Consider the following 26,273-nt stretch of genomic DNA (forward strand, 5'->3'; position numbering starts at 1 on the left):
GACACAAATAATCTTTCGTCGATTGGCGTGTTGGAGTGTGACGGTACGGAAGAAAACGGCTCTTCCCAGCCCGCCCGAACCGAGAAGGGGGCATTTTTCGGAGGAATACCCGCTCAACCCCTTGCTTGGATCTCAACAAGACTTGCCGAAGAAAGACCGCTAAACGTGCACGTGCGAAAGGGTCCCATGCTCATGGAGCGGCGCTAACGAAGAAGGGAGGCAATATCCGGCAGTCCGGCTGACACTATTTTGCCTTGATTCAGCTTCGGCTTGCTTGCTGACTATCTTCTAAACCGGCCTACTGAAGGAGCTGCAACAAGGTTGACGTTGGACCGAAATTTTAAATTCGAGATTTGCTGCCGTTGAATTCACATCAGACAATGATTTGGATTCATATCTTAGCCTACGTATACCTGTCGTCGAACTTTCTGTTGCTAAAGGTAAGTTATCCTCTCTCCCGCGCATAGGTTAATCAAATTTGATAATGCGTTTGCCCGTGGAAGTTTCGAAAGAACGGTGCAGATATTAACTTAAATAAGTTGACACATTTTTTTGGCTCTTTTCTATGTACAAACATTTGGACATATAAAAATATTTGCCTTTATTTCGGTCTTTACCATCGAGGTTTCACTTTGTCTTTTTTATTATTCCAAGCATTCTTCTGTATAGAGCTAAAGTAAAGTGCTTTTCGCTGCGTTCCCATTTGCGGCAAACGACTGGACGAAGCCACCTGGTCTTTGGTGCTTCAGTGTGCGTGCGTACCGTACGCGGCGCCGGGTTCAGAGTGTGCGTGTAGGTTGATGGCACATTCGCTGGTAAACGTGTTTTTTTTTTCGTTATAACCGAATGCTTTTCATTTTATTTTTCTTTCCCTCGTCCGCAATTCGGTTTTTGCTTTATTCCTTGTTCGAGACGAACCTTCTGTGTGCACTAAGAGAGCGCGCGCGTTCCATACCTTCCTGTGTACCTTTTCGAAAGTCAAACACGCACACGCACACCACCGCATGTCAAGCCGATTCGATGTTTCGTTGAAGCTCGTTCAATGTGATTTCACCCTTAGCTCCTTAGCGGCAAATGTGTGTGTACGTGCGAATGTGTGCTGCACGAGCTGCTGCTGCATCCGCCAGGATTGAAACCAACTCTGGGCCATAGGTTCGCCGCTTGCTATTTAGTCTGATAAGTAAATGGCTGGACGTTTTTTAACTTTTAATTAACCGATCTGGTGCGATTGCGTTTGTGTTTTCGCACTCTCTCGCTCCCTCCGCGGAACAGCGGAGAAGGAAAAGAACAGAACGAGGACGAATTAATGTTGTTTCGTATGTACAGCTTTTCACCGGCTGTCGTAAGACTGCTTAGAACGTATATTTTACATTTGGTTTGGTCCACCTTTGCCATGTGCCTAGTTAATGACTGCAGCAAGCCGGTCTTTTCCTGGTGCATATGGTGCCCTTTTGTCGGTGCAGCATTGTCTTCACAGTTTTTTCGTATGCTGGAACTTATGCTGCACATACTAGGCTGTTCAATAAGTTTTGCGCTTCGATACCAGAGGGCGCTGCTACAAGTCTAATTTTTTTTTGTTATTTTGGTACACTCTTGGCTCACCAATAAACAAACAAACAAACAAACTCTTCAAATGAACGTATGTGAAGTTTCATTTCAATCGGTGACTTACTTCTTTTTTTACAAGCCATTTAGTATCGACGTGTCACAGTATTTTTTTCAATGGAAAAAATCAAGTATCGTGCAGTGATTTAATTTTTATTTTTGAAAGGTTTAAAGGCAAAGGAAAATTATGAACGAATGTTGAAAGTGTATAAGGACTCTTCACCTTTAATTAGGGGGTTAAGAGGGGGTTTCTGAGTTTAAACATGGTCGTAGTAGCCTTCAAGACGATCCATGTCAAAAACGTCAAAAAACAGACACAACATCGGAAATCGTAGAACAAATACAGGATATCGTTTTCGAAAATCGTCCAATCACTGATAGAAATAAAGTACAAGACCTAGCCAACTCATTGAACAGTATAACCAATATTTTGACTGAAGTTTTGAGTTTGAGAAAGCTGTTTGCAAAATGGGTGCCGCATTTGCAACAAACGCATTCGAATGCATCTTTCTTGACAACATTTAAAGCGTTTTCGATAGGATAAAATGGATTTAGTGCATTGAATCATCACTGTGGATGAGACTTGGGTCTATCACTATGATCCTGAATCAAAACAAGAGGTTAAGGAGTGGTGTGAACCTTTTTCTTCAGTTCCGAAACGAGTTCGTCAAGAAATTGCCTAAAAAGATGTTAGAATCAGTTTTGTGCGATTCGAATGGAATTTTGTTAGCGAATTACTTGCAAATTGATAAAACAAAAATTTTTTATTATTTTTGTAAGATTTTAGACCAACTGGAAGAGAAAATTCGTGAAAAATAACCCGGTTGGCAGAAGAAAAACATCCTCTTTCATTAGGGCAATGCACCCTGTCACAAGAGCATTTTGAAAATGGTAAAAATCCATGAATTAAAGTCCGAATTGTTGGAGTATCCACCGTATTCACTAGATTTGGCTCCTAACGACTTCCATCTGTTTTCAAACCAAAAAAAAATCGTGCGCGGAAAGGGTTTTTCATCAAATGATGACGTCATAACAGCTGTAAAAAAGTAATGTGACACGTCGATACTAAATGGCGTGTAAAAAAAAGTAAGTGTCCGATTGAAATGAAACTTTACATACGTTCATTTGAAGAGTGTACCAATATGGCAAAAAAAATTAGACTCGTAGCAGCGCTCTCTGGTGTCGAGGCACAAAACTTATTGAACAGCCTAGTATACTCTGTATTAACAAAAAAAAAAAAAGGCGAATGATAAGAAATGCTGGGCTAAGTGCTTTTAAACATTAGGTGGTGGAATACAAGACAGAATAAAATGTTTAGAAGTAGGAGAAAGCCAGAAGTAAAGGTTACAAAATTGACCCTCTCGGCACATTAACACAAAGCTTAACGTTTGTTTACTAAGTGCAGCAGATTTTGACATTTGTCAAGCCTTTACCGTGTGTATGGGAGATGCTCCATAACACACTTGCACTGCAAATTAGTCAATTTTTTTTTCTGCCCATCGAAGGTCAGTAGGATGTATTTTGTTGTCAGAAGTGAGTCAGAGATCGTGCTGCACCGTGCTCGTTGCTTCGTCTACGTTACGAAAATGTTGCCGGTTTTGTTGTCTTATTAGTTGACTGTTTAGTGTTCTGTGGGCAGCGGATTTGCAGTACCGTAGGAAAGTGAAACACACAAAATAATTCCGATGCTCCGTAAATCCGCTAAGTAAAATAAGCTGAAAGAAACCCTTTTTATCGTGCGGCAGTATAAATTGTATCAAACACACACCAATATTCGCAAATTAAGAAAATACTGACAGAAGCACAACTGCACTGACTACAGAAAAAGGAGAATAGAGGAGAAAAGTGTAGACGACATGTGTTGCAATGGAGATCGATCGCGTTGGAATAACCTTTTTTTTTGTTCCTTTTAGTCATCGAAAAAATGTTGCACAGCAACGATGGGTGGACACGTACAGTGTGTGTTGGTGCCCCAACAGGTAGAATGGCAACTTGAATATGTGTGCAAAACACGAGCATGGCTTGCGTGCGAAGGCAGAAAGGGATGTCGAACGCGGGAGCATACGAATGCAGAAGCGAGGCGAATGTGAGTCTACAGTGTGTAACGAAGAAAAATATGTAAAGAGAGGTAGAGAGCGAGTTCAGGAAGGCGAGACAGAGAGACCGGTTGATTCTGTTATATGTATGGCGGAAAGGAAACGCAAATAAGAAGATACCGCGGACGGACGGACGGACGGACGGACCGGGGGATTTATTGCTGTGTGAGTTTGTGTGTTAGCTCCTCGGCCGGCGTGGAATTGGATAGCGTAGACGAAGTGGATGAGTTGTTTCCCACGGTTCGAATATACGGCCGAAGAAGAGACCTACTGAACAGAATGAACGAACGAACGATCAAACCAGGAAACTGACCCAAGCACGCCGGCTGAGAAGAAGCAACGCAAGAATAACAGCTCTACGGCGGAACACGTCGCTTGCAAGCGGGATGGTGATACCACAACGCCCAGCGAAACGGAAAAGGGAGGGAATGATTTTATTATTAAAATATATAAAAGAACCTGGAGAGAAAATGAGCGAATAAGCGCATCATGGACAAGTTTCGAGCGACGAAAAAAGCGTTAAAACAATTTGGAAGGACGGCGGCGGCATTGAGCAACCACGAATTGGAGGAGAACAGCAGGACGGGACGGAACGGCAAGAGGTGGATGAAACGTAAAATCGCCTGTGGGGGTGGTTGGGTGCGTGTGGATGAGTGAAATGGTAAATAATAGCGCAGATGGCACGTTGTAGCAGGGGGAGGTGTGTGAATACTATTACTGTCCGTACCGGCCAAACGGGGAAAGGTGTCGATGGAATTTCCGTCGATGGGGATGTTTAATGTCATCCATGGCCAGTTACTAACCAATTAAACAAAAAAAAGGGTTTGTCCTGTTCCGTTTCTTACTAGGACGATAACGAGCCGCCGCCAGAATAATAAGAATAAAGCAAATGAAACAAGAAAACAGTATTAGAATTATAGGAAAATGAAATAGGATTGACCGATTCAGTTTCCAATCAAACAGAACTCTTACTTCCGCTTGAATGACTCATGAAATACAGCGGACACGCTGGGTATTTGAGTAATGACTTTGGATAATGATATCTTTTGAATAACGCCGTATTTATTATTTAAAAAATATTAAATACAACCATATCCATTAATTAGTAACATAGGTACGTTATTCCTCTTTCAAATACATTCCATTTCATGCAAATTGGATGACAGATTACAAAGCTATGCGCATTTATGTTATGCGGCTCGTTATCTCCTGGGTTTTTCAATAAGTTTTTAGCTTAGATAAGAAAAACACAATTTTATGATTTGCAATACACTTTATTACACTGGTCTTCCTGAACATCACTTGTTCCAATGAGATTCCAATTTTAGAATTCCATCCCTGAAGCGAGAATCTGAAAGGGCTGCAAAATACGCTTCCACAGCTGTTATGACCTCATCATTTGATGGAAAACGCTTTCCACACATGGTTTTTCTGAAAGTCTGACGCTTAAAAACAAATGGAAGTCGCCAGAGGCCAAAACTGGTGATCCACGTTGGATGCTCCAACAATTCGAACTTAATTCATTGATGTTTGTCATTGGCAAAATGTTCTTGTGACACGCTGCATTGTCCTGAAGAAAAGAGATTTTTTCTTCTGCAAGCTGGGTCTATTTTCACGAATTTTGTCCTTTAGTTTGTCCAAACGGTCACAATAATAATCAGAACTTACTGTTTTGTTAGTTTGGAAGCAATCCGCAAACAAAATTCCTTTCGCATCCCGTATAACTGATGCTTCTCACCTTCTTGGTCGATTTCTGGCCATTCGGAGCCAAAGAACCAGGTTCACAGCAATCTTTAGCCTCTTGCTTTGACTCAAGATCATGGTGATAGGTCCAAGTCTCATCCATAGTGATGAGTCGACGCACAAAGTCCATTTTATCCTTTCTAAAACGCTCTAAATGTTTTCGAGAAAGTTGCATTCGAATGTGTTTTTGTTCCACTGTTAGCGTCACCCATTATTGTGCACACAGCTTTCTGAAATCCATTAATCAATTGTTTACACTGCCCAATGAGATGCCTAGGACTTATATTAAATCTTTTTCGGCCACTCGATGATTTTCCTATACGATATCCTGTGATTTTCCTTCGATTTCAGGTGTTGCTACTGTTTTTGGATGTCCTTGACGTGGCACAACCGGCTTTTAAATTCAGCAACCCATCTTTTCACTGCATTAATTGAAGATGATGTGTGTATATTCGTTCTTTCAACATTTGGTCAAAAATTTCTTTTGCTTTTGAATCTTCTAAAAATAAAAACTTAATTGTTCCAAAATACTGCGACATGTCGATACTAAATGGCTTGTAAACAAAGAATGAAGTAAGAGATTAAATGAAACTTCTCATGCGTTCATATGAAGAGTGTATCAATTTAACAAAAATTAAAGTTTAGCCCTCTTTTATTGACGCTCTACATTTATTGAAAAGCCTGGTAAGAGACATACTGTGTATGTCTTCACCTTAGCATTGGGATTTCTATGTCTAGATTTTAAATGCCTCATACAAGGTTTAAGGAAGAAAGCTGAGATTTTTTAAAATTAAATTTCTCTTTCCGTTCCAAATATATCCTTTCCAGTTTCCTTAGTTTTTGCTCAATCAATTGGTTCATTTAGCACACGGGTCGACTCAATTCTATAAGAAAACGGATTAAATCTATTCATTCTCCCTGAAAAGGAATCAATGTATGAAAAAAGTTGGATTTTTCTGATGAATGGTTCTTTGGACGATCAATAACGTAGCACAATGTCGTGAACCTGTGCCGCGGCCTGTTACCGATGTTGCACTGATTAATCGGTTTGTATGCGAAAGAGTTGCAAAGGGTTGTGGTGAAAAATGTAACATTCGTCGGTGGAACGGAATTACGATGTTCAAGAAATATGTGCCATACGAATTAGGTAAAAACATTTAAAGTTTTGAGCCGTGGTATACATGTCTTTATGTTGTGTTTGTGTTTTTTTTTAAAGAGCAAAATAAACAGCAAAATAAATTACCTACGACTAAGTTTGTGACCAACAACGTTTTAATTCGCAGAAAGCGGGTGCGTCGATTGTGCGGTTGAGCAGAGACTGGATTCAAGGAACATTCAGTATTATCATAACTCTTTTCGGTGGCTCGTCCGAGAAACATCCATCTGCGCTGCCCCGATTAATTCGGTAATAGAAATGCGAGATACGTTAGTTCGAACCCAAATTGCACTGACTGCTCTGGAAACTTGAGTACAAAACTGTAACTGAGTACATTGTGCTTACGCACTGAAAACCGTTGCAAGGTACAGACATTGTCGTTGAATGCAATAAGGCAATAACGACGCCAGATAGATAGTCGATAGGTCCGGATTTTTGGAAAAAGCACTGAGCTCTTTTTATAAACGAAACTCTTAGATGTGATTTTGACATCTTGACAGATAAACATTCGATGAAGCATTCGATCCACTGATTGCGATATGATTATGCGGAGATGCAATGTTCAATAAATCTGATGCAAAGATTAATCGGGGTCCTATCAATTTTAAAAGTAAATTCAAAGTCGCAAAATAGTTATTAGGTTATTCAATTCTTCGTCTTCAGCTGGTGTCATCGATCGGTATTGACAACATCCAGGATTGATACTTATCGGCTTAAGCGTCGTTTGTTTGTCGATAATTGCTTTTGGTTTTGTTCGTTGAAATATTCTATTGATCCTTTTCTTCTCGGATCGAACAAGATTTCTATTAAGATGGTTTGCTTCTTTTAGACCAAACGTGTGCGAAGAGACCCGCTGTTAATCGTTGATGGCGATTACGATCGTCAAAATTGATTGTATTGAAAGAGATGGTATCTTCCTGCCCCTCTCGTTCTCTCCCGTACCTTACAGACAGTGGTCATCTGGTCAGCCGGTAGGCAGTGCGTGATGAAGGAGAACATAATCAAACAAAAGATCAATCACAATACAGTGTTTGTGTTGGTGTGGCCCCCATCAGCCTATGATCAGCCGCATCAAATAGGAGTGGAGCAGCAGCGCGCGTCAGGGGAGAATGTACAGACTTCGGCATTTCCTCTGAGGTTGTTCGCCATCGACCGCGGGATTCGCGGGAGGACTGGACTGGACATGTGAAAAGTTCTGCTGGCCACTTTGACTCCGTTTGGTCGTCGTTGTTCACGCTGCCTTTGCTACAGCAAAAAGCGTGAAACAAGCGTTCAAAATTGTATTCAAAATAAAAAGGAAAACACTGAAGCAAGGGTTTCGTCGCCGCGTTCTCTTCCACGCAGCATGGCCATGAGGCCATGCTCTGCGAGTGTGTGAGAGTATGTGTGTGTGTGTGTAAGAGAGAGATGATGATGATGGGTAAAGAGCGCGGAAGGTGTGATGCTTTTGGTTGGACATGGAATTCCCATCATTGCGCACCGCGGCTCGCACCCCCCAACCTCCAGCGACGCCGTCTACGTACCATTTCAATGAAGAGATTTGTTAACTAACCTACGTTGCACCGGTAAATTTGATCGGTAAATTCATCAAACTAAAATCAATGCCAATGCCTGGAAACGTGGGAGAGGGAGCGAATGGGAAGAGAAACGAAAGAGATGATCGATTCGTGGGTGGGTTTTCGTAGTTCTGAGGTACGCCGGGCGCGAAACGCTCAGAGGAAGTCGAAGAGAATCAACGGTTAGTTGTAATTTTTTGTATTCTTGTTTCGGCCTTTTTCCGTCCCGTCCTGTGATGATATTATTGTTGTTCCTGTTTTTATCCCATTTGGTGTATTTACACTTCTAGCGAGAGGTGATTAAAATGCTGAACAAAGATCCCAGGGCTCTGGAGGGATGAAACGCCGGCCACCTTTTAGCTACTGAAGAAGCAATCTTTTCCAATTCTTCTTCCTTTCTGCTGCTGCTGGACTCAAACGAAGCTAGCAAGTTCATCACGCTGAACCTTAACCCATCAGACAACTTGTTTACCTAAGCATTATATATCCGCCTCTATGTGGTGTGTGATTTTTACAACGCTAATCGCGGGATGCATCTACATTATCCATGTGTGTCCGTGATGAGGGGGGATGAGTAAATTTCAACAAAAGCTTCTTGATCGTTAATCTTGTGACGGATTCTAGCACTCGAATCTCTGCCCTGGGTATTCAGATAGAGCGCTTCTATTGATTTTTAAATAAACTATTTTTTCTGGTTATTTTATGTACTGAATCTATAGAGTACACACGCATTGTTCCTAGGTGGCATGGATGGAACTTCATTAACGATGTTGTTTGATCGTCTATGTAAATGAGAGACTTCTGGAGGTTGGTGAATGGAAGTTGCATGTGTGACTTGCAGATTCCGTCACGAGCAATGCAACGTGCCTATGAGAAACTAGATATCATTTTCATAGTCAGGTGCAGTTAGCTTTGCTTTCCAACACACACGTTCGTATTCCTCAACACACGTGTGTTGCTCTGACGATCGCCCAAGAAAATTTGCACAGAAAAGGAATCCGTTGTAGGTCCTGTGAAGGCTGCTATAATAGTGAACCCTTGGTCGGCTGTTCGTGATTTTCTGCATCCCCTAAGGGTATGTGATTTCCTTTTTCAATCTTAGAGGAACGGATGAAGCCGAATTTATCATTGAGTGGCGGTTTGACCAAAGTAAAAAACGAACCGGATGAATCAGGTGTGTATTCGTTTCGTATTCGTTTAACGCCCAGTCATGTAGTCAAAGAAAACACTACGCCATCAATCGATTGTGCGGTAGTAGTTAAGACGCTTAAACCTGTCGTAAAATGCCAATATTCGACTGTTCTGAGAGAAATAAATCAACAATTTTCTTGCATTTTTAGGCGTTTTGGGAAATACAAGAAAATTGTGCTTCAAATCCCGGTCAAATCCGGGATCGAATCGGTCTGTTTGGCTCGTGATTGGTCAAAATCACTTCTATCATTTTGCTGTATAGCGCTCGATGCTATAGCGAGCGATAACAATATAGTTGTAGAAATCTTGTAATTTCCTAATATTTATATTTGTGATCGGGAGATAAAAAATTGTATGTCCGGATTCGTTGAGAGTCACCAATAAACTCCTTTGAATAATCATCGATTGCACGGAGAATGCACGGTCGATGAATACTTGATATTATTTTTTAACGCTGCTCGACGAAGCTGCTCGACCGTGCTGCTCGACCGTGCTGCTCGATGGTGCTGCTCGACTATTTGATATCCTTATGACGAGGTCGCTACATAGTTTTTATGGCCGTCAAATCTATTGTTTATTCATTAGTCGTACTTCGTCTTCTTCACCAGAGGCAAAGTTAATCTCGGTTGCTTTCTGTAACGGTGTGTTTTTACAGGCGGAGTTGTTGGTCAATCCCCATGTCACGCCGGGATCGGGAATCGAACCCATGGCCTGCTGCGTGATAACGATGCAAATTCTCAATAATCTCAACAACATAAACTGTCACAAATTTTTCGATTTTGCATCGTGTATGGTAAAAACCATCACTTGACGAATTTCTTCAGATAATTACGCCATTTTTTAAATCATTAAACTTTGACATTTTAAATCATTGTCACTGTGTTCGATTGACAAAATTTAATTAGCTTAATATTATCTACGTATTAGTAGAGATGACTGTTGTAATAGGATTTTTGGTTACTTTTGAGTATGAATATTTGAATATGAATTTACGTTTTTGTTTTCTGATATACATTTTGTTTACGACGTTTTCATAACGGTATTTGAATCTACCTGATTGAAAATAATATAATTCTAATTGAATAAGACTTGATCTTGAATATAGTTTACTCAGCATTGCTCGTGTATTATATACATAATAAAGGAAAAGCATAACAAACCGCTAGTATAGGTATAAAATGCTAAGGAGATGGTTCCTTTCAAGTAGTAGTAAAGAGTAAACAGAGTAAAAAATATCGTCTTTATTATATTAAATATCTTATTTTGAAAAATTAATATAAGGCTAATGGCCTTTAGCAGCCTCCGATCCTATTGTAGTATCCATGAGGCCAAACGTTACATGTGTGGTCTTCTCTGTTTTTTGTGTGTTATGTTTCCTCAATTTGATGTCCTTCTTCCTGTTTTTTACTCCACCCTCTTTTCCGGTTGTTTGTTTTATACCGGATGCTGTATGCTGCTGCTGTTGGTACTTGTTTCATCTTACACTTTTTCAAGCTAATGATTTTTTATTGTGGTGATTTTTGCACCATCTGCGCATTAATCTTTCGAAACCTTTGGAGCGTGTGTGGTATGGTGAATAGAAAAAGAAATCATTTTCCTGCGACAGGTTTCGAAAGCACATTCAATGCGATGGCACATAAAATAAGTAAATATTTTGCTAAATATGCTCTGTTCTTTGCGCAATGGACCCATTTCACGTATTTTTAAATATAAAAAATATTGTTCAAATTTTATCTAAATTCAAATCGTTCAATTTTGAAATGTTCAACCGTTCGGAAAAATATTTTAAATTGGAATATTTCCTTAAATAGGGTTGTTTTGATGATTTGCCTCATCATTATTTCCTTTTCGTTCATCATGAATTGAATTCATCATCCGTTTTCTCTATGGTTTTCATCGTCCAGAAAAAAACATCCTGGACGATGAAACGGCTTTTCTTAAAATGAAACAATGTGTTGCTGATGGAAACCCAATCAATCAAGAATTAACTTTTTTAAAGCCATGTTAAGCCAAATTAGTTTTAAGATGCGAAAACTTGAAACATAAATAATCAATTTATCCAAATATGCCCAAATGTTACTACTGCGTAATACGAATGCCTTTTACACGAACGCTAGCTAGAATTCACATTCACTTAATATGCCTTCAATATGTGGGTCTGATTTTCGTTTAGATTTGCAGTCCAACAATTTTAGAATATCGTATGCTAAAAACAGAAAAGAGTCTGGAACCATTGATAAACTACATAAACATTTCAGGGTGTAAACAAACACGCTTGCTTTTAGTTTGAAACACCAACTTTGGAATCGTGTTGACAAGTTGATCCGCTCAAATGGTTTTACAATTGAATTTGGGACGGCCTGTGTATCATATGAACACTCGAAATTGAGGAAATGCATCATATTTTCATTTTCTGGTGTTATCCTGTGGAGGAATCATCTTTTGATCAATCATCAACAATCAAGCCATACAAGTGGAGCAAAACTTGCCAAAAAACATCCATAGTATTCGGACTTTGCATTTATTCATCCCGTTATTGCAATAGATGGCATTATTCTTGCTATTACGCATCTAACGCAGAAAAAATATCGAGATTGTAATATGATCGTATATCATTGGAAGTAATTTCAGTGAGGAGCTGCGTTATTTGGCTGCACTACTAACTGACTAACAGCTATAAGCACTGTGCGAACGAAATATGTTGAAGTTGTTCTTTTTTGCGACGTCGACTTTTAATGCATTTCATTTACCGTTCTCTTTGTACCTTCTTTTTACGCACAGGTTGCTGGTTCGGGGCTATTCGAGCTGGAGTTGCGCTACTTTCAGAATGAGAAGAGCATCGATCACAATGAAAAGTGCTGTTCCGGGAAAGCGGATGTGTCCGGACGGTGCATCGGTACATGCAAAACACGGTTTCGAGCTTGCCTAAAACACTACCAAGCGACCATCGATACGACCTCGCCATGCACCTTCGGTGATGTTATTACCCCGGTCCTCGAGGGAACCTCCCTCAACTTCTCAGCCATCACCGGCACGGCAGACGGCTTCGCCAATCCATTACGGTTTCCCTTCGAGTTTGGATGGCCGGTAAGTAACCTTTTTTGTTAAACAGAAAATGCCTTGAAAGTTATTGGGTTAAACATAATTTGTTGTTATCATATTTATACTATTTTATGTTATTTTCATATTGATAGAATCAAGTGCCTGCAGATAAAGTACCAACTGTTTTGTTTCATATGTACTGCGTCCTGACAGTCAAAATCAATTTTTTCCAAGTGTTTCATTTCATGTACTATGTTTCATGCATAGTGCTTTATAAATCTCTATTAGAGTTATAACACTGAAATAATCTTCAACCAAACAAGCTAGCATATGGGCAGCACAATGTCGGTCGGATGGTAAATGGTCATGCGTATAAATAAACGCTCTTAAAACTCACAATCATAAGCTACATCCACCAAAAAAAAAAAAACGGTCGGTTTAGGCGGACCAAAAGACAGGGAGAAAGAACGCCGTTCCAAAAACAACGCCAAGCCGAAAACGACCCGCCAGCAGCAAACCACAAGCCAACTGCAGAAGACCAATCTGCTTTTTACTTTGTGGGCAACATCTGCTATTCAGGTTTTCGCGCGTCACTGTCAATCGATAGGTCGAAACACGAGACGCATGGTCAGGGTCAGTCTACAGCTGTCTCTCGTGTTGTACCGCACGAGGACGTAGTGCGAGAGTCGGATAGTATAGATCGACGGGTATCGGTCTTTGCCTGTTTCTCAAGAATATTACAAAATATTTTAAATGCATAAAATGGTGTTTAATGTTAGTATTATTATGTAGCAAATGTCGTGCAATTTTGCAACACTGCACCGTTTCACTGTTATTTGACATATGAATTCAAGTTCATTATAATTTTTAATTCAATGTATCTTCAATGCAATTTTTACATCAACAAGTTTGTTTCGCGCGACTGTGTCGCAGAATCCTCTTCGAAAACAACTTTCTCATGCGTTCTATTATTTTAAGATCTATTGAAGTACAGATGAATAGGTATAAAACTGGAATGTTAAAAAAGACACGTTAGTTCGTTGATTGCATTCGAATGGTAAACTTTACTTTATTCATTGTAACTGAAAAAAAATTTGGTGTTCGCTTTGGGTTGCATTTTGGGGTATTGTAGCCGTTCCAAAGCTTTCTTGAAATAGATCAAATGCTGTTGGTGCTGTTACCATTCCGCCGAACATAGAGAATGGATCATGGGGTTCTGTAATGGGGCACGATCCCGATCCCGGCACGATTTTCCGAATATTTGGGTATACGGACCCTCCAACTCCGGGTGGATGGTGATTGTGGCTGAGTTTAAAAGAATCGCGGGACTCCGGCCACGTGGTTTCCTAAGGGTCGTGTAAGGACCTTGAATAATACCGTCACAATGGTTCTTCAGCGTAACAGGGGTTTGGCGCGGGGCCACCAACCCTCCGCCCGGTAAAAAAATATGTTACAGAAAGCAAGAAGAAATAACGCAGACACAGGTAGATGACCGAAAGTTCAAAGTCGTCTCGAGCTTCACATATCTAGGGTCGAGGGTTAGCACCAACAATGACATAACTGAGGAGATCCGTGCTAGGGTGCTAGCAGCCAACAGGTCATTCTACAGTCTGAGGAAACTATTTCGCTCACATGTCGTGTTGCGACGGTCGAAACTAGGGTTGTACAGAACCTGCATAATCCCGGTACTAACATACGCATCTGAGACATGGACTAGATAGAGTCCTGAAACTGACGAAACAGATTGATATTTGGGCCCGTATGTGTGGAGGGACAATTGAGAACCCGCTACAGCAGCGAGTTGTACGCAATATACGTCGACCTCACTGTCGTGCAGAGTGTGCGCCTCGCCAGGCTCCGGTGGGCAAGTCATGTCATGAGAATGGCGGACGAAGAACTAGCCCGTAAAGTCTTCTTAGGCCGTCCAGAAGGACAGACAGGGCATGGTAGGCCCCGTTTGAAATGCGGTGGACGAAGGCGCCCGACCGCGAGCGTTGGAAGGGTTCTTTGATGTAGGCCAAGACCGCTCGGCGGTTGTTGCCGGGTAAAATGAAGAAGAAACACAGAGCATTGTTTTCCAACCTTTGCGATTTGGCCGTGCAACCAATGTTGATGGTTCTTTTGGACTTATCCAAGACTTGTGCCTGGCGGTGAGCATTTCAAATGTGATTTTTCGGTTTTCCTGCTGCCTTTCGTTGAGTTCATGTGGAACCCATTTCCCGATCTTTCCCGGTAGGTAACTTTTGAACGTAGTATTTCAAAAGTTTTTATAAAAAATATGATTCGAACTTTTTCGGAGGTGTTCTACGCTCTTTGTTCGTCACGACAAAATCTCCGCACGTCCTCATTTTCAGACACAAAACTCGATATGTGCAAACCTCCTCAAACGTACGGTGGATGGCGAAAAGAAGTTTAGCTACTAAACATTTGAATAATATGTGAAAATATGAGTACATCTTCTATTTGAATATCTTTTGAGACTTTGAATATTAGATTGAGGTTCTAAGACTAAAATGTGGGCGATAAAATTACATTTAGATGTAATCTAGCAGACTGGTGCGGCCAGTTGTGGCCATAGGTCAATTTGAACACGGCGAAAACAACCTTAGTTTAAGTTGGAAGCCTGAAGTTTTCAGTTTTTCACCCCAATTACAACGGCATTATGTTGCAGGGATGTATTATTTACATGAAATCTACAAGTTGGTGACCTTTCCTGGTCATGGTGACTCGAAAGCTGGTCAAAACTCGACGAAAAATAAATCAGTCAAGAAGGAACATGTCTTATTGGTGAAGATTTCACCGCACCACAATCTACAAGCCAGAAGCAATAATGCAATATCTCGTGGATGATAATATCAAAGTTTTAGGGTATTAACATCTTTGTCCAGACCAATCAACCACTGAAAACATGTGGTTATTCATTAACTTTGGAGTGTACGTAAAAATCCCACTCAATTTAACAGAATTAGCTAAATTAATCAAACCTATCTATACCAAAATAATACCTGAGGACTGTACAAAAGGCCACATAACAAAACGAGGATGTTTCGCAACATTGTCTAGGCGGAATGGTATGCATTGCGGATACTAAGGTTATTTTCGCCGAAGAGAAATTTGACTTGTTCCAAATATGTTTGACCAAAATTTTTCTCTTGTATCAATCATCTCTAAATACACCAAAACTAACATTTACACATCTTATTTTATGTTTTTGATTGGTTTTTTAATGACTAAAGCAAATTTGTCATCGTCGTATTTCCAAAAATCTTTTGTGTTTTTGAACTAAGGTTAATTTCGCCATCCACTGTATGTTACAGACCCAAACTTGTTTTGTTTTATGTTGAAATCTTTTGCCAGATGTTTAGACGCCAATTTGAACATGACAGTATCTTAACAAAAAAGCAGCTCAAACGGTGGCCAAACAATGACTAACGGCCAGGAAGGTTCTACTGGGTGTATGGTGGGACTTGAAAAGAATCGTTTATTATAAGTCACTTCCGTGTGGCCAAACACTAAATTCAGATCGCTACTGTCAACAACTGCACCGGTCGAAGCTAGACCAGAAATGACCAGAATCGACAAACGGAAGAGGTGTTGTGTTCCATCAGGACAACGAAATGTCACAAACGTCTATAGTGACTCGCCAGAAAGTCCGGGAGCTTGGCTGAGAAGTTTTGATGCATCCACCGTAAAGTCCGGTCCTTGCACCAAGCGATTGACACGTTTTTCGCGCATTACAAAATTTCCTGAATGATGAAAACGTGAGATCAAGAAAGGATAGTGAACAAAAAATGCTGGAGTTTTGGGCTACTAACGACCAACACTTTTATGATAGAGGCGTTCTTAAGTTACCTTTAAAAAGGGAACAAATTTTCCTACAAAACGGCGCATATTTGACGCAAATGGTACATTTGGAAGTATCTTCAAAAAAGTTTTGAAGTACACGCAAAAATAATGGATTTCTTTTTAGGCTGCCCAATATTACCCAAACAATTCGTAGAGGAATGATGTCTGTGATGGTTTTGATATTTTGATGATATTTTTTTTTGTTACCTTCCTTTCCAATCCCTTCCAATATGCACAGCGTGCTTCGATTCATGTTCTCCAAGGGTTTCTGCTGGTTCCTCTCAACTGTTCATGCTTGACGGAGGAGGGTTGAATATTTGTTCAACCAAAAAGCGGGTGTTCCGTTATCATGCTATTTGTCTTTTTTTTCTTGGTTTTCTGCTGCTGTTGCTACCAGCTGCTCGGTATTGCACGCATTCTATGCTTCTCAAACGTTCTTATGTTTGAGATCGAAATAAAACTACATCTTGAAACTATTTTCAAAGGTACAAAACTCAATAATTTGACCATTTATAATTGGCATCGTATGAAGTTATTTGCTTTTATTTTTCAGACCATTTTAGGATTGCTGTGAGCTAGATTTAGCCTAACCAACAGAGTTCGATTCGGTATTTCGCATCGGTTCATGTTCGGGGCTCTTAGTCAGGGTAGACGCCATGGTCCCCAAAAGGAAGAAATCCGATGGCGGCAGGTCCGGTAAATAAAGTGTCGGTTACAAAATTTGACCACCTTCAAGATTTGGGTATCTTGTCATATACTGCTGTGGCCTATTCCTTCGCTTAGCTTAGTCTAAACGTATCAATGATTTGCAATTATCAATGTGCGCTGATCGACTGATGTTTGATCAGTACTTTGTAACGGATAAACAGCTGCTCCGAAAAAATGCATAAATATTCAGTTTGAGGATGGTCGGGCCCTAATTAGCGTTTTTGCTTGGATTTGCTGAAACATAGCGATTCTGTTTTGTTCTGTCGTTCAAACCAGAATTAAATAGTGAAGCAGAATTCTTCGCAAATACATCATTGGGATGACAAAATCGTCTATTGGCGAAAAACAGTGATGACGGTTAAAGGTGTCAACCAAATTTACGCAATGAGTGAAGATGGCGATAGGTAAATTATTGTTAAAACTAGCATATTCTGAACATATAATTCTGAAACACAGTTCACTACCTCGTATTGTAAATGATTATTCATAATGAAGTTATTAATAAAAATTACTTCTTCTGTGGCGCTCTGCCGTGATAATTTATATGTACTTCTTAAGAGTGAATGTTAAGCCCCGTTTACACGTAGCGATATATCGCAGCAATGCCTTGTATGAAACCAATTGCCACGATATATCGCTACGTGTAGACAGCAAAAAAGGAACAAATTGCTTGTATACGACCAGATTGGCAGATCAAAAAAATTGAATGCGCCGAGCATCAATTTCGGTCCAATCTCCATACATGTGTGCGTGTGCTGACGGTGGATATACATGTGTGCGTGTGTTGATGGCGGTTTGACATGTTGTTTTGAATGTTTTTAAAGCAAAAGTTTAACGTGAGAATAATGGCTTCGCTTTAAAAGCCATTCCCTTGACCACCGTGACCGATTAGTACTCTTGGTACGTTCTATTTTTTGCTTTGTAACCGAAACACACAATCAAAAGGCAGACAAACACAGTGTTTCTTCCATGGCTGTTTCCATGACACTGAGATCTGCGATTGCAAATCGCAACGAATACATCGTGGCGTGTAGACGCTCCACCTTGGCTGCGATATATCGCTACGAATAATGGATACAAGGCATTGCTGCGATATATCGCTACGTGTAAACGGGGCTTTAATCTTCTGTTGCTTTCTGTAACAATGAGGTCTTTTCGGGAATCGAACCCACGGCCATTTATGTGACAACGACGAGCGTTATCGACTACTCTATAAACGGGGGTAATTTTAATTACCACCTAATGCTTTTGCTTATAACGATAGAAAAGTTGTAGCTAGTTTGCTATTCAGAAACATTTAAAATAAAACGAAACATAGCATCTATTTTTAGGATGAATTGTTTAAAACAATCCAAGCGTGCACCTCCAAAGAAACGTACCTCAATGATGAAAAACCAAGCTAGAAAAGCAATGCAAAGCAATACTAGATTAGACCATGTACATGTTGTACCGCTGATTGCTTGCTAAAAAACATGCTGAAAGAATCCACCCGTTCGCCACACAACTTTTAAAGAAAGGCAGCCAGCCACCTCACCCAAGTTTGGAAGTAGCTGTAGCAAAGTTTGTTACAGAACTTCGTTTACTGGCGATGACAAATTTCGTAAGCTTTCGTTTCGTAAGCTGAAGCTAAACTTACCAACCTGACTTTAAAATCAAGTATGCTAACAAGCCACAAAAAGAAACATGCTCCGTGTTGCGGTTTTTTGCGAGTATATTTCGTGCAGAATTAAGCTGCAATGTTAACAACGATTCGTTCTGCGTGCACTTCACATTTATTAAGCGTTTGTTGATTCTTTTTTTTCACAGGGCTATTTTACACTCATCATAGAAGCATGGCATGACACAAACGAAACCACAACCCGATCGCCCGGTGAGTGTGAATTGGATTAGTGACTAAATAGAGCAACGTTCCACGCGTACCAGTGTTCGACTTCTGAATAAGAAATGAAACAGTTAAAGTAATCCGCGCTCTCGCCAGTTTGTGAAAAATCACTTAGAATTAATAGAATCCTATTAATTGGCAATCACTCCTCCTACCGTTTTCCTGTGCCTCTAGCTCACTCTGACTATGCAAAATTATGCCCACGCTCTCCGCGCTACTCGGTACTGATTATGATGTTCTCATTCGTCAGGCACACTTATTTCCCGGCTCTCCATTCAACGGATACTGGATGTTTCGACGGACTGGATGGAAGACAGTTACAATTCATCGCACACGATGATACGGTACGCGTTCCGGGTGACCTGCGATCCGAATTATTACGGTGCAGGCTGTGCCAATTTGTGCCGCAAGCGAGACGATCAATTTGGTCATTACACCTGCTCACCGAACGGTGAGCGTGTGTGCCTGTCCGGTTGGCAGGGTGAATACTGTACCTTTGGTAAGTTATTAACCTGTGTGTATACATACTTATATACGTAGATAACGTGGGTAACACTTTTTGTGGTGGGTCAACTAGCCACTTTAACGTAATACATGTTTAATGATAACGGTCAAATTAATATAAAGTCTTAACTTGTGTTTATTGAAATCATTTTAAAACAAATGTCTTCGAAAAATATTCTAAATAAAGCAATATCGTTAAATCTCTTAAACAGCACTAAAGGCTTTGTTGGAATGAACAAATCAGTACCATTTTAATGGAAAGCATATACATATATTTTTCATTTTAAAAATTATTTTATTTGTAGTAAATATCGGCTTGCACTTCATAGCAAATAATTGGCGAAAATAACTCAATCCTCAAAATACTACACAGCTAATGAAACGAAATGATCTTTCTCTTCGTAGCACGATGCACTCCTGGCTGTCTTCATGGGCATTGCAGTAAACCGAACGAATGCATGTATGTATGGGTTAAGTTACCCCTTAGGCGCCGATGTACGTGTATGTCCCGTCTCGCGTGTATTCCGACGCTGCTCCTAGCGTAGCTTTAACCCCTGCTTACTGCTCCGTACATTGGCTCCACGGTGTTAGCGTTTTCGGAGGTCTATGTTCTAATAGTGCGTTCGCTTTTTTTCTCTCTTCCTTTCCACATTTCCCGTGCTCCTCCTGCCGCCAGATGCCAATCCGGATGGAAGGGACCGCTGTGCGATGAGTGCGAACCCTATCCGGGCTGTGTGTACGGAACGTGCAAGAAACCCTGGGAGTGCATCTGCAAGGAAGGTTGGGGCGGCCTGTTCTGCAACCAGGACTTGAACTTCTGCACCAATCACAGGCCGTGCCAGAACGGAGGCACCTGTTTCAACACCGGTCAAGGTTCCTACACGTGCCAATGCCGCCCAGGATTCACCGGCACAGATTGCGAGTCGAACATGACGAGCTGCAGCGACCAGCCGTGCCTGCACGGTGCCACCTGCCTACCGGCGGCGGCAAGCGACGAAAGTGGATCGGTAGGTTTCGTCGCGAGTGATCGAAAGTATCGCTGTATGTGTGTGACCGGTTGGGGCGGACCGCACTGCGAACGAGAAACGGTGACATGTGCTGAAAAGCCGTGCCATCATGGAACCTGCATCGACACCGCGTCGGAACTCGGAACGCCGGCAACGGGGAGCGCTGCAGGGAGCGCTGCTGCTGCTGGAGCCGCCACCAGCTTTCGATGCGATTGTCCGTCGGGCTACAGTGGGACAGCTTGTGAGATTAAATCCGGTGAGTGCCATTCGAGTTTCTGCGAGAACGGAGGCACCTGCCACGTGGCCGGCCTGGCGTCAACACCGGCACAAGTCTCGATTCTGCTGGAGTTGAATGATGGTGGTGGAAGTGACAGTGGTGGAAGGTCGCTGATGTGCCTCTGCCCAGATGGTTTCGTCGGCGATCGGTGTGAGGAGAACGTGGACGAATGCGTTGGCAATCCGTGTTTGAACGGAGGCACGTGCCTCGATGCGGACAATCAGTTCAAGTGTCAGTGTGTTCCGGGGTTCATCGGGACGCACTGCGAAGAGCGAGTTGATCTGTGCCTTACGAAACCGTGCGCCAACGGAGGAATGTGCACGAATCTCAACAACGACTACCGATGCCAGTGTCGCCCCGGATTCGCGGGCAAAGATTGCAGTGCCGATGTGGATGAGTGTAGCTCGGCACCGTGTCGAAATGGCGGCACGTGCATCAACCGGGTGAACAATTTTCAGTGTGTTTGTGCTGGTGGTTTCCGTGGCACAACGTGCGAATCGGAACCATCCAGCGGTGGTGCGGCACAGCGAGCCGTCAGCGGTTTAAGTGGCAGCAGCAGCCCGGCAGATACGCTGGTCCAGCATGATCATCATCAGCATTCACTACAGCAGCTGCGCCGTGGCAGCGACACTATCGTGGCAGGCGGTAGCCGGACCGTGGACGGGTTGAGCAACGGTCAGATCATAATGATTGCCATGCTTTCCATCGCGACACCGCTGACGGCGTTTATTGCAACTGCGTTCGTGATTTGCTTCAAGCGTAAGCGACAACGCGAGCAGGAAAAGGATGACGCGGAAGCACGCAAACAGAACGAACAGAATGCATCGCACAACATGTCTACCACACATCACCACCATCATCAGCAACATTTGTTGCTGCAGCAGCAGCAACAGCAGTCGCTGCAGTCACCTTCGCAATCCCACCAAACGCATCACCATCAGCAACAGCAACAGCAGCAGCACTCACAACAGCAGCAACAGCAACAACAACAGCAGCAGCAACAGCAACAGTATACATCTTTTCATAACCATAACTTGACACAGCATGCGGTGTCAGCAAGTCAGAAGCGAAACAGCAGTAACACGCTTTCCAGCTTCGACAGCTCGCACCATATGATCAAAAACACTTGGGATAAGAGCATAAACAATATGCCTTCCGCAGCCGCCAGCACCGTTTCGTCGCTAGGGACGGGTCCCGCATCCACCAACACAGCGGTTGTTGGTAGCGTTGGTAGCGTTGGTGGTGGCAGTATTGGATCACCTTCGTTGCTTCTCAGCAATACCATGGATGACAGCTGCCTTGTCGGGACCGGCGTAAGCGGTGCAGCAAACAGTAGCACATTGCTATACTTGAGCGCCGAGGATCCATCGCTGATCGCGTCGGCATTACCTACTTTACAACGTGCCAAATCGCAGAAGCAGCTCAATACGGATCCCTCCTTGTTGCAGCAGCATCATCACAGTAACCACGGCATGCTACTCGCTGCTCAGTCGCAGGGATCGTCGAATGCTTCCACGGCAGCCGGCGGCGGCACCGTTGCAGCGAAGCTGTCGACCACAGCGTCCTGCGCAGGTGCTTCGGGTGCAGTTTCAAGCCCACTTCAAGCCGGTGTGGGTAGCTGTGGCGCGAAAGAGGTATTTGATAAACGAATATCAGTTTTATCTGTGGAGAGCCGTCTGTGTCCAACGCGGTGGAATACCCCTGTTGTGGCCGGTAGTCATTCGATCGTGGGGCCTTGCAGTCCCCCTCACATTTGAGTCCTCGTTTCTTTTCCGTTTTTAGCTGTAGTCGTTAGAATGGTGTACCGTGACAGCATTAATTTGTAGGTTTTTGGTTTTGGCTTCCTTTGATGCTGCTGTTGGGAGCTATAGTTAAGTTGAATATGCTTTAGGATGGGATCATATGCCCCCTGGAGCTTTGATCACCATGCCCCCGTAACCAAATGGCCTGCTGCGACTATTCAGATAGTGAATGTTTTCGATCAACTCTTGATTTTCCATATCAAGATATTCTTTTATACCTTTAATATGCGTGAAATTTTACCTTTGCTTTCCCATAACGCTGGAACACCATGCGCGATTGAATGTTGCGAAAATTTTCTTTACCTCAATCCATCAATCTTTTCTTACTCTTCTTGGAACTTTTGTCGGACTTTTTGTCGGAGCACAGTAAATTATGTTGGTCAATTTATCAGTTTAAATTAGATTCTTTTTATTTTATAACAGCCCTCGAAATTCTTCATTTTATTAGAATAGGTGATATATTGCCGTTTGGGGCACCCTGCCACCGAGCATATCGCAACTTTATTTTTCGATTTTCGATTCCTGTTTGAGCGGAACCTAGGAGTGCATAATAGAGATTATAATACTGGCCAGTAGAATACTTAATGCTGCAAATTCATCAGCAGTAACGCCACCATGCATTTTACGAATGGTGTTATTTATTATTATTTAGTGATACTATTTAACGAACTACTGCATTATTGTGGTCGTTTGATAGAGATTTGCAAACAGATATGGCTATTCGGCCTTTCTTCAACAAATGCGCGACATGTACAGCAGCGGTTCGCTTTTGCATCGGATCGGATATCGCTTTTGGTAGGATGGGTGACGATTCTCATCTCATGATTTGCCATGTAATATGAGTTATGTATAAACGTATAGAGAACTACCATACAATTTTATATTTAAAAACTGTTAGAATACTTATGTTACTCTATTTTGCATCGAATACGCAAAAAGTCCACAACAATTCACGTACGTTCGGCGGTGTTTTGTATATTTTGCTAATTAGTTGATTAAAATCATCCGATAATAGAAAAAAATGATCAAACGAGCAGCTTGTTATATCTGATTAGAATTGTGCTAAATCGATTTCAAATTCTCTTACCAATTAATAAAAATACTACCCCGCATTTTCGTATGTCTGAATGACAACAGGAATTGAAATTTTAAATAAAATTTGCTTTGTGTAGCATCATTCCCGTATAGTATTTTGTGATGTGCCCTAAAGTTTGTATGCAATATAAAAAAGGAGCGCAAAATACAATTCTGAAAACTGTCAGTGTCAGTATTTGTAGATTGTTCCTGCAATATTGTGTATTCAATTATAAGATATTAGGTGTACACGAATATTTGAAACGCTTTGCCAGCCATCTTTTTAATGGAAAATGTCAACCGTAAAAAATCAGCATACATTCTGAATTTAAAATGCATAAACTATTTTTTCACATTCTTTCACCCACTTTTTTGGAGGAGTGTTTTTCCTTGCATTTTGCAGGCTAACTTCGAACTGATGTTTGCATCTAATCGCTGACATATAATTAAAAAAAAAGGTTCAATGCAAATGAGATCGTGATATACAATAAAACCCAGACTATAGACACACCTTACACACATCGTAGGGTAACACGCGACAACACCTCAACTTCAACGGCCAAAAATTATTCATGGCAGTAATAAAATGTTGGTGGCTCAGCTCGGATTCATCTACTACAAGCTGCTTAAATGTAATGGAAACATATCTAGAACTGTTGTTTTATTGTAGTGAACAAAGGACGCATTTTAATCACTAGTTACCAACAACATTTGGTGTAATTAGTCTGAGCAAGAAAGCTCGATAGACGAAACCAAAATACATGACAATTAGCTCTTTCGTTGTCATCGGAGCACGGGGACTATTTTTATAAAGTCTGCACAGTTACGTGCGACCCTTAAGTGGTAGTCATACGTTGTAGCATCATCTCTCTCTTTATTTTAAAGGAATACACTAAGTTTGGGTCAAACCCCAATCAAAAAACCTGTGACTTGCTTGATTGTACGCTGCTTCCTGATTAGTTGAAATCGGTTGACTTCATGATGAAGCTTTGTGGCGATGGTTGGTTGATGCGATGAGTTTATGATTTCGTGTCATTTAAAGTCCGGCTTGTTTTTAAGTATCTTTCTACACATATCTACAGATCTGCGCTCTGTCTACTGCACCTGCATCTTTGTGTATCTTTTGAGAACTTTTTGCTCGAAAATGACTGAAGTAAACATTTCAGTAGTATTACAGATCGTCATGCACCTTCATCTGTTCATTACTCATGATTTCTAATTTACAATACAAAATTACCAGAAGTGTGTCTGGGAAGCACATTTTTTTTGCTCTGTCCCCTAACTCAAAGTAGATACGCTATTGACACATTGCATCAGCATATTGCTTGTTTTGTTTGCAAAATGCACCATCTTTCCACGTTTGCCAACATGTTTAAGCAAAGATAGCGAAACGTGTCAAAAAGGCTTCAAAGCATACTGCAGAGCATACGCTACCCGACTGACAACTTATGTGCTGCGAACGTTAAATAAGGACGAAACCACAGTACAAGAAAAAGAACACCATAAGGTAGAAGCTGTTTCGAATAAACTTATTGTTCGGTTAGTCTTACTTCTGATGCCGGTACGATCAAATGCTGATTTGTTCAAATTATTTGAACAGCCTGCTAAATATGGTATGGCTCAAAATGTGTATGGTTTTACCTGGTTGGAATAGCATTCATTTGAGCGGTACTGTCGGGCGTACACTACAGTGGAATCAGAAAACCAGCATATCGTCTAATTGGTAGAACATCGTGCTCAGATGACATCATCACATACATAAAATGCTTCTTGATTTCTACAATACAGCGAAGACTACGATGTAGCGTAGATCGAACAATAGCATCGTCAGAAGGCCAATAAATTCAACATTCAATTCATACAACAAATCGTAGACTTATATCCTTTTGCGACTTAGGTTCGGCTTAGTCCGTTCTTCTAAGGTAAAAAAAGGATATATGTAACAAAACTTGTCACACGAATGGGCTTAGACTCTTGTCAAAACTTTTAGTAATTTATTGCCAACATTTTTAAACTCTTACCTAACACAAGAATAAAGTATACAATTGTTGAAGGAGTGCAAGGTGTGGAGGTGACTTAAAAATGAAAAGGAAAACTCTGTCACACACTAAAATACTTCAATGTTGTTAAAATCTATCGCATTTTGAAACGAAATCGAATTGTTTGCCCGAATGTATCATACTAATGGTTTCTGTTAGTCAGTCTGTTCAACTGGTTTTGTAGTTCAACAGTCAGCCAAAATTATCTATTACTGATATTTTTTAAGCTAAATTATCAGAAAAATATTATCGAATGATGAAAGCGTGATCTGGTTGATAAAAATGTGATACTCCATTAGCGCAGCAAGTTTCGTTAGGATGCAAAGCGAAACCATTTTTTATTCTGATCGTAATGAGCCACATAGACAGGATAATTTTCGCACATTAGGATACTCGCAACAGGATATCATCACTTCAACGTGAGAACCAAGAAGACGTTAAGCTGAGTGAGCCAAATTTCCTAATTTCGTGAAAATGATAAGAAAAAAATTAATTGAGCAAAACTTAAGACCGCATCCCCTAAGTCAGTTGCATTTGGAGAAATCTAACAGAATAAACTAATATTACACATGCAATAATCATACGAGTCGACACAATGCTATTAATACTACTTGATTCCACTAGAATCATAACTCGTCATCATCATAACAAATAAAAAAACCAGCTAACGATCTAACGATAGACATAATTCTGAGAGAACGAAATGACTGAATGGAAAAAAACGTTTTGGTAAACATTATTGTAA

At 41.2% G+C, this 26,273-nt stretch overlaps 1 protein-coding gene across 1 annotated transcript; it reads left to right on the forward strand.

Annotated features, from left to right (window-relative positions):
* The first annotated feature begins 373 nt into the window (after positions 1-373).
* LOC128275557 (neurogenic locus protein delta) lies at positions 374-22,370 on the forward strand. Its single transcript, XM_053014101.1, has 6 exons — positions 374-440; positions 12,129-12,434; positions 18,750-18,813; positions 19,076-19,324; positions 19,735-19,789; positions 20,006-22,370. The coding sequence occupies exons 1-6, from the start codon at positions 381-383 to the stop codon at positions 22,368-22,370; spliced, it is 3,099 nt and encodes a 1,032-aa protein (XP_052870061.1). The 5' UTR covers positions 374-380.
* The last annotated feature ends 3,903 nt before the right edge of the window (positions 22,371-26,273 follow it).

The sequence above is a fragment of the Anopheles cruzii genome, chromosome 3 (genome assembly GCF_943734635.1).
Source record: "Anopheles cruzii chromosome 3, idAnoCruzAS_RS32_06, whole genome shotgun sequence".
NCBI lineage: Eukaryota > Metazoa > Arthropoda > Insecta > Diptera > Culicidae > Anopheles > Anopheles cruzii.

Bases quoted from the DNA above. Each gene is read 5' to 3' on its own strand.
- LOC128275557 (XM_053014101.1), top strand. From the start codon at position 381: ATGATTTGGATTCATATCTTAGCCTACGTATACCTGTCGTCGAACTTT. The intron at 441-12,128 runs GTAAGTTATCCT...TTTTACGCACAG, and splicing joins CGAACTTTCTGTTGCTAAAG to GTTGCTGGTTCGGGGCTATT. The intron at 19,325-19,734 runs GTAAGTTATTAA...TTCTCTTCGTAG, and splicing joins GGGTGAATACTGTACCTTTG to CACGATGCACTCCTGGCTGT.